The following is a 14545-nucleotide window of genomic DNA, read 5'->3' on the forward strand; positions in this document are numbered from 1 at the left end:
TCAAAGCAACCCCAAACTATGTTCCATAGGCTCATATGATTCTCAAAGTTTTTCAGGGATTCTATAGTCATAGATATGGCACTCTATATAAATGGAGTAGCCCATACATGTTTCTTGGTGGTTTGTAAAATAAACAAAAATGTTTTACTTTTAGATTTTCACTAATGAAAGTTTGAGACCCACTAACTTAAAACCAAACAATGAGGCCTACAGGATTTCTGCTCAAAAGAGCAAAACTGCTATTGTGGTAAAGCAACACTAATTCTGCCTCCATTTTTCTTTTCTTTTTCTTTTTCCTGAATCTATGGTAAAATTTGAAACTAATATGCAAGACCAGAACCTGGGGTCAATCCACAGTAACATGCACACATGCACAAATGCATGCATGAGTACAGAAAGAAAGGAAAGAAGGAAGGAAGGAAGGAAGGAAGGAAGGAAGGAAGGAAGGAAGGAAGGAAGGAAAAGAAAAAGAAAGAAAAGAAGGAAGGAATGAAGACAAAGAGGGAGAGAACTGGAAAACAGTTTCCTCCATTAACAGTAAAAGTAGATGTTGGTGCTCACATTCTAGGGATGAGCTAGCAAGTGGGTTTCTTTGGCCTTTTCTACTCCAGTTAACTTTCTCTGAAGGGTCTAAGGCAAAGACATTTGTCACTTTCAGGACTGTTTAGCCCTTTAACAGTCTTTCTTCTTTTATAGATTTTTCCTCTTTTGGGAGGAGATGGGAAGAATGATAGAACACATTTTACATGGAAGTAGAAAGGAGGTTCCCGAGGGCAAAAGGGTGCAAGAAAGAGCAGGGGCGGGGGAAAGAAGGCGAGAATCAAGAAAAACAAATTATGCTTGAAAATACCATAGTGAGGGGCTGGAGAGGTGGCTCAATGGTTAAGGGCACTGTTTGCTCTTCCAGAGGTCTTGAGTTCAATTCCCATTAACCACATGGTGGCTCACAACCATCTATCCTGGGATCTGATGCCCTCACCTGGCATTCAGGTGTACATATAGATTAATTCATTCATAATAAGTAAGTAAGTAAATAAATAAATAAATAAGTAAATAAATCTTAAACAAAGAAATGCCATAGTGAAACCTGATAGTTTGTATGGCAATTAAAAATAATCTAGCCAGATGTGGTAGCTCACACTTTTAATCTCATCATTTGGTGAAAGGACAATATAAACCCCATTTGTCTTCATTTAAGGATCCCATTTATCTCCATTTTAAGAATGAAGCCTGATTTCAAAAAAAGGCTGTAAGGCAACAGCTTTAGGAATAGATCATAAGTCCCAGAAACTAAGTCATAAGACACTAGCTTCAGGGACTGACCATAAAATCTAAAACAAGATCATAAAACCCTCTCTCAAAGAACATCCTGGGGACAATCACAAAAAATGGGGAGATATCTTACCTTAGAATGGACCATCTGCGCTGGGCAGCCCTATCTTATCAGATGGGTTGAATGCTCATAACATAGGAATGTAGACCACTGACCACCTATGACCCCTAGTATCCACCAATGAAACTTTAGATTACCTAATCCTTCTAGAGAGTTCCCTTGGTTTCCTATAAGAAGGCCTGCATGCCTTTGTCTGGGGTTGCCATTTTAGAGAATGGTTAATCCCACATGCTGGTTGTTTCTGCAGAATAAAGTCTTTGTTTTTTGCATACTATCTGAGTTTGGGGTCTTCCTTCAGTAATTTTTGGACTCTTACATTAAGAGGCAGAGGCAAGTGGATCTCTGTGAGTTTGAAGCCAGCCTAGTCTACATAGTAAGTTCCAGGACGGCCAGGACTACATGGTGAGGTCCTGTCAACAACAAAGAAAAAAAGAAAAAAGAAATACTTTAAAAAATGAAAGTAGAGACCGAGCTCAGGAATCAATTCCATCTATAAGGACACTTGGATGGTAGGTAGATAGACAAACATTATTCGATACTGTGAAGAATTTATTTTTGTGTTGGGTCTTTATTGTAGCATGTTTGTTTGTTTGTTTGTTTGAGACAGGTTCTGGCTGTCCTGGAACTCACTAAATAGACCAGGCTGGTCTCACAGAAATCCACCTGCCTCTGTTTCCCCAGTGCATAGGCTAAAGGCGTGTGACACAATGCCCAGATATTTTTAACTTCTTTCAATAAGCTGAGGGGTGGGATTTGATCTCAATTGACAGCACCCAGACCCTTCCCTTGTCACTGGTTGTCTTGTCACAGTAGAGCACTCAGTCTATATATATTAGATTACTCTGACAGCCTGACAGGTTTCTTATTGTATACTGTACATTCCCATTCCAGTATTACAACATTAGGCTCAGTAATGACTTCTAAATAGACTGGGTTTATATACTTTTTATTATTCTGATTTTTTTCATACATGAGTACTGTATTTACATCATTTCCACCCCTCTTCCTCCAATTCCTCCCAACTCCCTCTCAAATTCACAATGTCTTTTTTAATTATGATTGTTACATATATATTTATTTACATACACATGTGTTTAAAGAAATACACTCTGCTGTCCATTTAGTATTGGTCGTATGTATTTGTGTTTAGTATTTGGGATTGAATAACCCATCAGGGCTCTGTCCCTGAAGAAGACTAGTTCTGCCTCTCTTAGCAGCCATTAATTGCCTGTAGTTCTTCATCTGGTGATGAGCCTTGTAAGATTTCCCCAATCCAGTCAGGCATGGCAACTGGTATTGTCATTGTGTTGAGCTTGTTCAGCTGTTCACGTTGTTGAAATTTCATGAGTGTAGCCATACAGTGATTAGTCTATATACCAGCTTGTGGTATTTTGTACTCATAGAGAAGGCTGAACAGGTTGTATTTATATTTTGCTTTTTAGCCTTGGCAGTGGCAATGACAAGTAAGAGGTGATAGCAACATTCTAGAGAGTCACCCTTAACTAAGAACCCTGGTTCCCAAAGATTGGAATTGTAATATCAAGAGGCAACTAAGAGTTCCATAGAGAAAGTGAAGGTAGACAGTGTGATAGTGTATCACTATGAAGGAAGGCAGATGTATTGAGGCAGCAAGAGACTCTGATAAGTTGAAGATAGGAGTTGAGACTCTAGGGGCTGAAAAGCATGGTAACAAAAGGTTGACAGAGTCACCTACGGTTAAGGAGCTAAACTAAAGTTTGGGAGCCACAAGTCTAGCTAAAGAGTATTGGTATTCTGAACCTACAGCAATTTGCTTCTGAGTACAACATCTCTAGGGCAGAGAGAGGAGAGAGAGAGAGAGAGAGAGAGAGAGAGAGAGAGAGAGAGAGAGAGAGAGAGAGAGAGGTTTTAGAGGTTTCAGCATTTGTGTACAATTCCATTAATGTAGATAGTACAAGCTGCAGCAAGCAAATACCCAAGAATCATAGCAGATTACCACTAACAAGCAATAATTCTGGATATTGCTCATGGCTGTGTAACATCAGATATGGTTCTCTATACTTTCAGAACTTTTTGAACCAATTACGGCTTTTTTTTTTCTTAAAAAAGTCAGTTTCTTCTTTTGCCAACAAGAAACTTAGCAACTCTAAGTGTGATTATTGATGAGCACCTCTCTCACTAAAAACCTAAGGCAGCTGAGCTCAAATATTCAGTCACATTCTTAGCTGCCTCCTGTTTAGTCTATGAATTTTTCTGTTTTATGCCTTCTTAGCACTTAACACAGCAAACCCCAGAGAATTTATATTTCTTTTCATTATTTCCTCCATTAAATTATTTGTGAGTGGAAAAGAAAGTCATTTGAATAGCAAATGACTAGTGTTTCAGAAATAATCTTGAACCAAGAATAATGGAAATTGATGACAGAGTAAAAAATAAAAATGGTATTATAAGTCCTCTATTTTAAAAAGTTAGCCATATTTCTGAAAGATCAAACTGTAGACAACTACATCACATAGTAAGTCACCAGGGCACAGCTACTTCACTTTCGGTATTATGGAATATATTAACTCACCACTTTAAATAAATGGTGACCACTTATCTACTGGGCAGATGGGGCAATTGAGACTTTGGTAATACTTGAAACATGCCAGAGGAGCTAAGGCTAGTAAATGTACCTACAGAAAGGTAAGCTAATATAAAGATTTCACTTCATAGGGAGAGCATGGAAATGACAACAACCATGAGAATAGTACAAAAATAAAATGTGGAACATCTCTTTAAGAGCATCTAAAATGTGCTGCATCTTAATTTCTGTATTCAACTGATCTCTAAAGGACTTAGTGACCAGAGGGTATCTGAAGTGCTGTACTGATTGTATGCCTACTATGTGATAATCCATGTAGTAATGTGAATAACTGTCTGTCCAAGCCACAGAGCTACCAACCACTCAGCCTTTCTGTCTTAGACCAGAGATAATTTGGATTTAGAAAATGGGATTAACAACAAAAGAAGTTAAATATGGAGAATATGCCTGGGAGTTGACGTTCACTGAAAGGCTAGCATACTGTTTAGGTCTCCTATAAATTGTGAGAAAGAATGTGAATGGCATGGAGAAATATGGAATCAATGAGGTTTGAAGATGACCACAAGAAAATCATACAGCCGTTGAAAGAGAAGATAGAATATCAATTATTGACAGCTCCCCAGATCCTCTGAGACTTAATTTGTTTATATTTCCTTTAAACTCAACAGAAAAAAAGATTAAATAAAAGGTGAGCTTAAAATGCTCACACAGTCACATCACTGACATATGAACAGTTTTTTCTTTCTCAAGCCATTTTACGTGAGTTTTAGTTCTTTGAAACTTAAAAAGACCTGATTAGAAAAGGCGTTAAAAGACAATGCAAGCAATAAAGGCGCATGGCGCATGTTAAGGACAGAAGAAAGAAAAGACAAGGCTGCCTGACCACCTGATTGCTAAAAGCTTTTACAGAGGTGAGGACGATCCTCTAAAATGAGCCCTAAAACCCTTTTTCTTGACTAGTTCGTGGTCTTTTATAATTCCTTCACTTAGGTCCCCAATGTTCTCATCTAAGAATAAATTCTTGCTTCCAACCTGATTGATTACAAAGACATTGGCAGGGAGTCAGATGATAAATCTCAGGTGTTTTGTTTTGTTATAGTTATTTTCTTCTTTCTTCTCCTCTTCTCCCATCCCCACCTCTAGAAAAGCAAAACACACACTCACAGCATCAACCAACACAAACAAGTTAACAATGGATAAATACAGCTAATTATTTGACTAGTGAAACTACACTATAATACATGTATATACTTACACAAAGCAAGGTTATCCATTGTTTTCTTCCCTACATTATTTGCATTTAATTCTAGTGAAAGGTATTTTAGGACAGTTTTTTTTTTTAATGGCACAGCTACTTATGACTGAGGTAATAGCTATGAAATACTTCCTTACTATCTTTTTCATGCAAAAGCAAATTGAGTGCTAAGCCTTTTATTACTGAGAATAATAGTCATACAATTGTTTGTCTAGCATCTATCAAAAGTCCTTAATAATTCTTGAATTGGTCCACCTTTCTATGAACCTCCTAGAGGAGTGCTGTCAAGTTTTTCCACTAAGCATGGTAAAACATCTGCAAAGCACATTCACACTACCTATTATAATCTCAGCCCAGCTATACAGGATTTTATGTAGACAAATACAGATAGCAAGGTACATAATCAAGTTCAGTGTGGGTTATTACTGAGAAACAACTTGGAAGTCATAGCTTAATAGTTCTCAAAACATGTAATTTAGTGGTTATATTTAATAGCATTCACTCCAGAAATTTACCTCTACTATCTATACTGATGCACAGCTTTCACTCCACAGTCCAAAAAAGATAGACAGATGGACTGCAATGATGTATAAGAACAAAACCAACAAAGGTTCAAGTAGTTATGATGAGAGAAGTGGCATTTCTCAATATTATACAGAACACTCACGAACCTAGAGTGATTAATGTGTCTATTTCTAAAGGAGACAGTTGGCATGGAAACAGAGGAGAGAGACTGTTTGAGGGTTTGTATTTTCTGAGTGATTTTAACTGTCACTCACGATAGAAAACATATTCAGTATACGAGGTCCAGATCCTGTCATCTGTTTGGTCATGTGTGACAGTGCAGGTGCCAGTGGAGTTGCATGCTACCATGTGGAAGCCAGCATCAGCTAGTTTGTCAAAAGCTTGTTCCAAGAAAGTGAATTTGAGGTAGTATCGAGAAGTATATCGCTCTGGAGGGCGATCTGGGTCTCTGCTCTCATTCAGAGTGTCTCCGAACACTTCTTTGGCTAATGAGATCTTACCACATACCATGATTCTAGCCACACGGCGGAATTTGGCATCTGCTTGGCTGTCCCTGCCCAGAGTATAGGAGCCTCGATAGCCAATAGTGATGAAACCAGCCTTCTTGAGCTCAGAACCAGGGGCAGCTCTCAGAACCATGGGATTATCAGGGCCACTAATATGAATGCTATTGGTTGAAGAGAAATTGAACGTAGTGTCAATGCTGGGTGAGAGCTCTTCTAGATCAATCGGACATGAGTCATTTCCAATTGAGTTGAGCTTGTTCATTTTAGGAGCCAACATTTTGGCTAGTTCTGGCAGCTTAAAGTATTCTGCTTCTCTATGGAGCCGGCCACACTCTGGAAAATGATCCGGAAGCACTACTTGCATGTCTCTCATATAGTCTAGGACATAGCGAAAGAGAAAACCATCTCGATCTATGAAGAATCTCCCTTTGTTGTCCTGGATCAGTGAGCAAGGATTCTTTACACTGAACATTTCCCAGAGCCGGGAACCAGGAATGCTGATCAAAGTAGGATAGCGAGTTATGTACACCTGGCCACCTACATTGAGTTCAATAATCTCAGGAAAACTGCCGCACTCCTCGGTCGGTTTGACATCACTTGACTTTTCTGGCATGGCCATGTTGACCTACAAAGAACAAAACATTACTTTTGAGCAAGAATGTATATAGTATGGGGATTATATTCATCAACATTCATTTCCTGCATACACACAGTCTGTATATCAAGAAACCCAAGGCTGTGGAGATCACTCAACACATAAGGCACTAGCCATGTAAGCCTAATGACCCATCTGATCCTATGTTAGAACATGGATTCAGTACCATATATCTGTAATCCCAGGTGCCTATATGAGGTGGGGACAGGAAAATTTCCCAGAGAGCCATGTGCCAACTAGTGTAGAGTGTGTAACACAGCAAAAACCAGAGAGAATCCATCTCAACAATGTGCAAGGAGGGAACCGACTTCTGAATTTTATCCTCTGACCTCCACATACTGACCATGGTATGAACACACACAGACACACACACACACACAGACACACACAGACACAAACATACATACACACATTTACTGAAAAAAGAAAATATAAACTCATGTAAAAACATAATCATCTATTCATTAACTATGTTAACGTGAGAATGGCAGCATAAAACTGCCTTCGTGGTTTGGCTTTGCAATCTTTTCCCCATCTTTGAGGGCTTCTATCACCCTAGGCAAGAGCTCTTCCACTGAGCAAAACCCCAGCCCTAAATGCCCCTGCATCAGACAATAATTCTCATTTCATAGCAGGTTATCTGCAATTTATGCAAGACCCCCTTTCTGGAACATTTCTGCTTTTCTGCTTTATTTTCTCAGCTCATTCACTCTCCTGTCCTTGACCCCAAGACAAACAACCCTGTCAGTCCATTTAGTGTGCATCTTTTCATTTGTGTGTATCATTACAAAATGAATTGTATGGTTTTGAATATATATTATATTATTACACTGTATATTTCCTCCCTTTTTTCACTCTCAATCCTATATTACTCAAATACCTTTTGTTGATAACACCCTGATATGTTCATCCAATCACTTCCAGCATCTTCAGTCCAAATTGGTTTTAACTGCCTGCTCTAGTACACATCCCTCTACATGCTTTCTGGATTTCCAAGACAGGACTCTTCCTGTTTTCTAACCCTTAGCTCCCTATTAGCAGCTCCTTGCTCACTGCTTTGGCGGCGCCTTGATTCTAGCAGGTTGAAAATCACCTTTATGTATGTGAAAGTTTTTTTTTTTTCTAAATCGAATTTATTGTTTGTCTTTATGTTTCCAGCCCAAACAGATCGCATTTTATAAACTTTTCTATTGTTAGAAGAACCACAATTTTATGTCAGCTACATCAAAAATCTAAATCCCAAGTCATCTTTAATGACTTATCCTTCTTTCTTATCCATATTTGTCACTAACTAGAAGCTATTCCTTTGTGATGCCTCTTGGATACACATTATTACCACTAACACTTAATTTATAATGTTCACTAACATAACACTTTCCCAACTGCTTTGTCTTCCTCTGGCTGCTATACATTCACATCTATCTTTTCTACTGCCCAACATAAGAAATTCTTAAGTTTGCTACCAGACCAGCTGCTATGACATCTTCTCTGTTTACTACAATTAAATGGTTCCAATTTACCTATATATCAAATCCAAATCTCTTACATGGGAACTCAAAACTAGAAGCCAGTTGTATCTCCTTTGTAATGATAAGAATATCTAACACTATATAGGGCATCTGTGCTGGACATGGTTCCTGACTGATGAAGTGGTGACTTTTATTATTCACAAACTGTTAAATAACAGGTGATAAAATGTTGCCATAACATAAACTAGAAAATAGTTATGGTGCTATCTAAACTCAAGCAAAAGACCACGGATTTATTAACTACTTCATCCTTTTGATTATATCTGCTAATATGTATATGTACGAAAAAAATGTGTAGGTCACTGTTGGCTGCTTTTGATGTGTCTTTTTTTATTTATTATTTCTTTATATGCCCTTACTTAGACCTGTTCTTCCCCCTTCTTCACAAGCCTTATTTCATCCTTCAGACATTCATCCTATTGCTAAGAACAATTGATTTTCCCAATAAAGAATAGAAGTGGTCAAGCATTCATTTACCTTTGCACTCATAGGGTTTCCTACACTTTCATCTACTATACTGATAATGTGGAAAGTAAATGGACCTAACATTTATAAAATACTGCATGCAACTCTTCATCTGATCTCCTTTCCTGCGTCAACTCAGTTAACTATATATAACAATCCAATGAGGTAAATACTGTTGGAATTCCTACTGCCCAGATAGAAGCAGGTGCATAGTCTATTAACTTCTTTCCAGGGATTATTTTTTTCAGTCTCTGTTTACACTAGAATTAAAACTATCCTACTAAGATGCAGACTCTGGCTATCTCTATCAAAACTTCCCTAAAGTCAAGATAAGAAAAAGCATTCATATTAAATAAGGCATATGAAAATCCACAGAATGTAATTCACCATTTTCACAATGAACACATGTTAATAACATAAACTAAATTTAAAAAAATGAATCTGAAAGCTATGAGAAAATAAAATGAAGAAACAATATTGCCTCCAAAATTCCATGCGGTAGCTGCCCTTCCCTTGCTCTTTATTGGTTAATCCCAGTTCTCTTTCCCTTTGAAGAAATGGAGGCATTAGCCACACTGAACCTATACCCAGTTCCTTAAGCACATTCATACTTGCATGTTCATGTGACTAAAACTTATGATTCTGTACGCTTGTAATGCCATTTTTATTTGTTCTGCTAGTTCAATTCCTACCCATCTCTTCTTGTGAAACAATAAAAGAAAGTGGCAGGTTTGAATTCGAATCCTGGGTAAGATTGAGCAAACTGTAGTTTCTTTTCTGAGCCTCAATATTTTTTTTCCAGAATATGGAGAGAGAAAAAACCTGATTAATAAGGTAAGAAGGAAATTGTGTATGAGTCATATAAGTACTTAATATAGCAGTTGCTTCATTATTTGCCAGCTGATAAATAATAATAATATCAGATATTAGTTACGTTAGCTTCCTGAGCTTGTTTTAGAGGAGTAGCTCTCACTCGGCCCTCCTAATGCTGCCACCCTTTAATACAGAATTTTGGTGACACCAACTGCAAATTTATTTCCTTGCTACATTGTCACTGTAATTTTGCTACTGTTATGAATCATAATGTAAATGTTTGATATGTAGATGGCCTTAGGCGACCCCTGTAAAGTGTCATCCAACCTCAAGGGATCATGACCCCCAGATTAAAAAGCATTGTCTTAGAAAAAGTGGTAAATTGCTGCTTTCCACTGAGTATTTATGGTACTCAATGGGTCATAACAATCCATTGAGATGCTGCCTAAGTGAACTATCTTGTTTAACTTTTAACCCCATCCTGTTATATTCCACATTACTGTGCAGTTTAGAAATTACTGTATTGGGACACTTAACAGTATTCTGAAATTGCTTATTTATGTAGCTACCTGTGGCTAATATATCCTCAGATACAATGTAATTTTGATTATACTTCTTTGGATCAACATCACTGGGAGGCTGGTTAGTAGTAAGGTTGGAGTAACTACTGAATGGTGAGTATATCACCAAAAAACACATGGTATAATAATACCAGGAATGTTATAATGTCAGAGGAGATATGAGGAGAAATCCATTTATAGAAGTTCATCTTGAATACATATGTGTGAAAAAGAAATGTAATTGATCTTGCAGATTTCTGAATACAAAAGGTGATATTCTTCAAAAACAAAACAAACAAACAAACAAAAAACCACCACCACCACCAACAACAAAAGAACACTATCAAAAGTTGAGATGTTTTCCCCCAATGTACAAACAGATTATTTTATAGCACAATTAAAAAAAGACTGTATTTTTTCTCCATGTTGCTTTAGACATAGTTCTGTACAAGTCAACTTGAAATAGGCACTTAGAAACCACTCTTGCTCAAAAAGCATTGGCTCACTGGGCCCACAAGGTTAACTGAAACCAAGGTGAACGTTTGATGTCTCTGCCTTATGCTGTATCTGTTTGCCTCCATTACTTTAGCTGAAGGTACGCGAATAAATCTTTTTCTTTAACTTTTCCTCTGGAATTATCCTGGATTCCAGGAATGGCAGAACAGACCAGGAAAGGAGAATAACCCGTAACAGTACACTTTGGAGTAGAAATAATAAGAACCACATTGATTCCTTCCACACAGTAGGGTTTTTTTCACAACATCTTACAGGACTAGATCTGAAATGGTCAAGCAGACCACATCTTGACTAGGGTTGCTTAATTATACATGTCTCTTGCCCTTTATACAAACTCCCCGTCCCCTTCTCAGTGTGGATGCACTGAATAAACCCCTCGTTTTTCACAATTACTTGTTCCTTTCTCATATGAAGATAGCTGAGGGAGGGGAAGGGGTAGCATGTAAAGGCTGCCAGAAGTCAGACTTTTGACCTGAAAACTTCAGTTATAAGCCAATGATCCAAAATCCTATGAATTAGAGTTACAATCAATCTAGGGCAGTGGTTTTCAACCTGTGGGTTGCGACCCTCTTGGGGGTCACATATCAGATGCCCTGTATATCAGATACTTATTTTATGATTCATAACAGTAGCAAAATTAGTTATGAAGTAGGCAATGAAAATAATTTGAGGTTGGGGTCAACTCAACATGAGGAACTGTATTAAACGGTTGCAGCATCAGGAAACTTGAGAAGCACTGTTTTAGGGAGTCAAGCTGAGTAGCCAGTTTGCCACTTGTGTTAACAAAACAATGTTAGCTACTTTCAAAAGGACAGAGCCTTTATTCTGGGAGAAGAAATCAGAACAAAAGTCAGGACGGAACTGCACTGGAACTTCTGCTGCTGCCTTTCTCAAACATTTTTAAACATAGATATAGAAATGTTACTGTGAAAAGCTACATGTGACACTACTCATAGCTAGGAGTCTCAATACGTGAGCAGTTTTTGGTTGGTTGGTTTTTGTTTGGTTTTGATTTGATTTACTTTTTTCTTTCTGTTAGAAAGAAAATGGAAGTGGTTTCTATAATAATGAACATATCTAGTTCAAAACAGCCCCTTGTGCACACATCATTGCATGAAGTAAAGAAGGACATGCAGGAAGACGCTTATCTGTTTGTATGTGTTTGCAATGTAAAAATTCTTTTCTACGTACAAAGCTTCCTGCATAACTTCTTTCTCCCCTTCTCCTGCCCAATGTTCTCTGTCAAGCTGGTTTTGCTTATGGGGAAACAGACAAGCAACAAACACAAAGAGTTCTCTTAACCTAACCCTCAGTCAGTTTTGGAAATGCTTCTTCCCCCTTTGTGTGTGGGGGGTCTGGGGACGGGCAGAGGGCAGCCTTTTAAGAAACCCTAAAATGTCTCATTTATTCTCTTTCATGAAGAAACAGGAGGCTGATGAGGGTGTGTTAGTAGTGCCCTCAGTTAATCAAAGAAATAAGAGTCCCTGTAGGAGGAAGTAAATAGGGTGACATTTAATAAAGGGCTTAAATCAGGCTGCAGAGAAGACAAATAAAAGCAGCTGTATACCGAGCCCAGAAGAACTGAGTTATTTTTTCTAGCGTTTTAAAGGCAGTAAGGAAACTAACCAATGTATCGCTCCCTTTCTGCCTCTGAATAATTCAACTTGTAACCAAGATCCATGTTTTTCAAAGACAAAAGTCAGCTGTAGCAAAGTACACTGAACTGTAAGCTCGTCAAAATGATATGTGACTGACAGAAAAAATGTGCAGGAAGACATTTCTAAGAAAACAAGACACTTTGTAACCAGCCAGTTTTCTATTTTATTAAGCCTGAAATCCCTATGTCTTAATCCCCCTTTCCTACCTACCGCCCTCCATTTTCTTCTGGAATCTTTTACTTTCTTTTCTGTCTCTTGGCTTCTGTCTCTCTCCTCTTTTAAACCAATGTGTTTTAAATATTTACTTGTTTGTAAGAACAAAGCCACACATTCAAATTAGGAAAGTGATCCCCACCTTGTATGCTGCTCCAAGCCGGAGATCCAAGAAATCAAAGTAGTTAACAGCTAAACTGGAAGTGCAAGCAAAGGGAGAAAACAACTTCAAGTAAGAATTAAGAAACAATTCTTTGCCTCAGCAATATTCCCTTGTGCTTCTAACTAGCTTGTATCTGTGACTTGTTGTTCGCTCATAAAAGAAAAGGTTAGCACCCAGAAGCATTAAACCCAATCAAAATACTTTAAAAATTCAACGGATGCTAGAAAGCAATATGAATTTTTCTGATCGCCCCCCCCCCCCTCGGAAAGCGCTTCGGTTGCTTTTGGAACTCTAAACTGCTTTCCAGTCTCAGGCTTCACAGTAGATCTCTCAATAGAGAAGCAGCAGACGTGCCTATCCCCAGCTCAAATTCAGAAGCTCTGAAATTCCAGAAGCGATGGACTGGAAAGAAAAGACAAGGAGGGTGATAAAATAGTTACCTTGAGTCTCGAGCCAGGTACTGCCAAATCGAGCTTCAGTGCCTGTCTGCCTCAGTGCTGTGAGGGCTCACCTCCACAGAGGAATGCCTTTCTGTTCTTCCTCTCCCTTGCTGTGTGTTTTGGTGCTTGATTTGAGTTTTCCTCTTTAAAACTAGCAGTCTTGTAGACCCTCCTCCTCTGCTATGACATACTTGACTTCCTCTCCAGCTCAGCCAGCCTCCCGCTCTATTCTGCAGCCAGACAAGAAGCAAAGCAAAGCAAAGCAAAGCAAAACAAAACAAAACAAAGCAAAGCAAAGCAAAGCAAAGCAAAGCAAAGCAGAGAAAAGGCACGGAAGGGGGAAGGGGCGAGAAACAAAGGTAGTGGTGACAGGACAGGAGAAATTTGGTTCATCTTGGTTACAGCAGAGCAAGTAAATATTTTGCAGTCATAGTACATGAATGATTTGTAAGGGGCTTGTCGTTTGTTTGTTTCTGAAACAGGGCCTTCTTACATACCTCAGGCTAGCCTTGAAATTTACATCCTTCAGTGTCAGCCTGGAGTACCTGGTTGTGCTATGGGCAACCACAATCACACTGAATGAATTTTTCAATGAAGAATTTGTTGGATTCTGAACTTAATATTAGGTATATTTACTTTAATGCCCAAAATCCTAAAAGTCAGATTGTATGCTAAGAGCTGAAAATAAAGAAATACTAGACACTTCTTCATGAGAAGAATTAAACATACTGTGTTTCACTATTATGGATGAGAAAAAGCACAGTATTGTAAGAACAAAAAAGAAGCATTCCAGGGCTATCTAGGGAAATCTGAAGGCTTCCTGGGGGATTAACTAAATGGAGTTTTACCAGATGCATAGGAATTACCCACAAGATAGGATTAGCATTGCAGGCAGAAAGGACAGAGTCAACAAAGAGCAGGGATGGGGTGGGGAGTTGGGAGGGTGGGGTTACACACATACCATGTATTAGACACTCAACTGTTTTTTAAATGCTAGAGTCAAGATGTTAGGCTACCTCACTCCAAAAATTCCACGTTAATGTTCTCCAGTTGTGGTATAAACCCAACTAGAAAAGTGAACCCCTTATCTAAATTATTTTGTTGTGTATGCATTTCTCCCTCTCTAAGCATCACTGAAATCGTTGGATTTAAATATGGATTTCTTCAAAATTGGGCTACATCTCTCTAAATTCTTTTTTATTAGATATTTTCTTTATTTACATTTCAAATGTCATTCCTTTTCCTGGTTTCCCCTCTGAAAACCCCATATCCCATGCCCCTGCTCACCAAC

The 14545-nt window shown here is 38.3% G+C and overlaps 1 protein-coding gene across 2 annotated transcripts; it reads right to left on the bottom strand.

Annotated features, from left to right (window-relative positions):
* Positions 1–2323: 2323 nt before the first annotated feature.
* Kctd12b (potassium channel tetramerisation domain containing 12b) lies at positions 2324–13556 on the bottom strand. 2 transcript variants are annotated; one of them, NM_175429.4, is made up of 3 exons: positions 13255–13450; positions 12794–12848; positions 2324–6867 (listed from the first exon to the last, which is right to left on the bottom strand). In NM_175429.4, the coding sequence occupies exon 3, from the start codon at positions 6859–6861 to the stop codon at positions 5983–5985; it is 879 nt and encodes a 292-aa protein (NP_780638.1). In that variant the 5' UTR covers positions 6862–6867; positions 12794–12848; positions 13255–13450; the 3' UTR covers positions 2324–5982. The 2 variants fall into 2 exon arrangements, with proteins under 2 accessions (NP_780638.1, XP_006528841.1); XM_006528778.2 differs by lacking the exon at positions 12794–12848 and having other exon boundaries at positions 13255–13556.
* Between the last annotated feature and the right edge of the window lie 989 nt (positions 13557–14545).

The sequence above is a fragment of the Mus musculus genome, chromosome X (genome assembly GCF_000001635.26).
Source record: "Mus musculus strain C57BL/6J chromosome X, GRCm38.p6 C57BL/6J".
Classification (NCBI taxonomy): domain Eukaryota; kingdom Metazoa; phylum Chordata; class Mammalia; order Rodentia; family Muridae; genus Mus; species Mus musculus.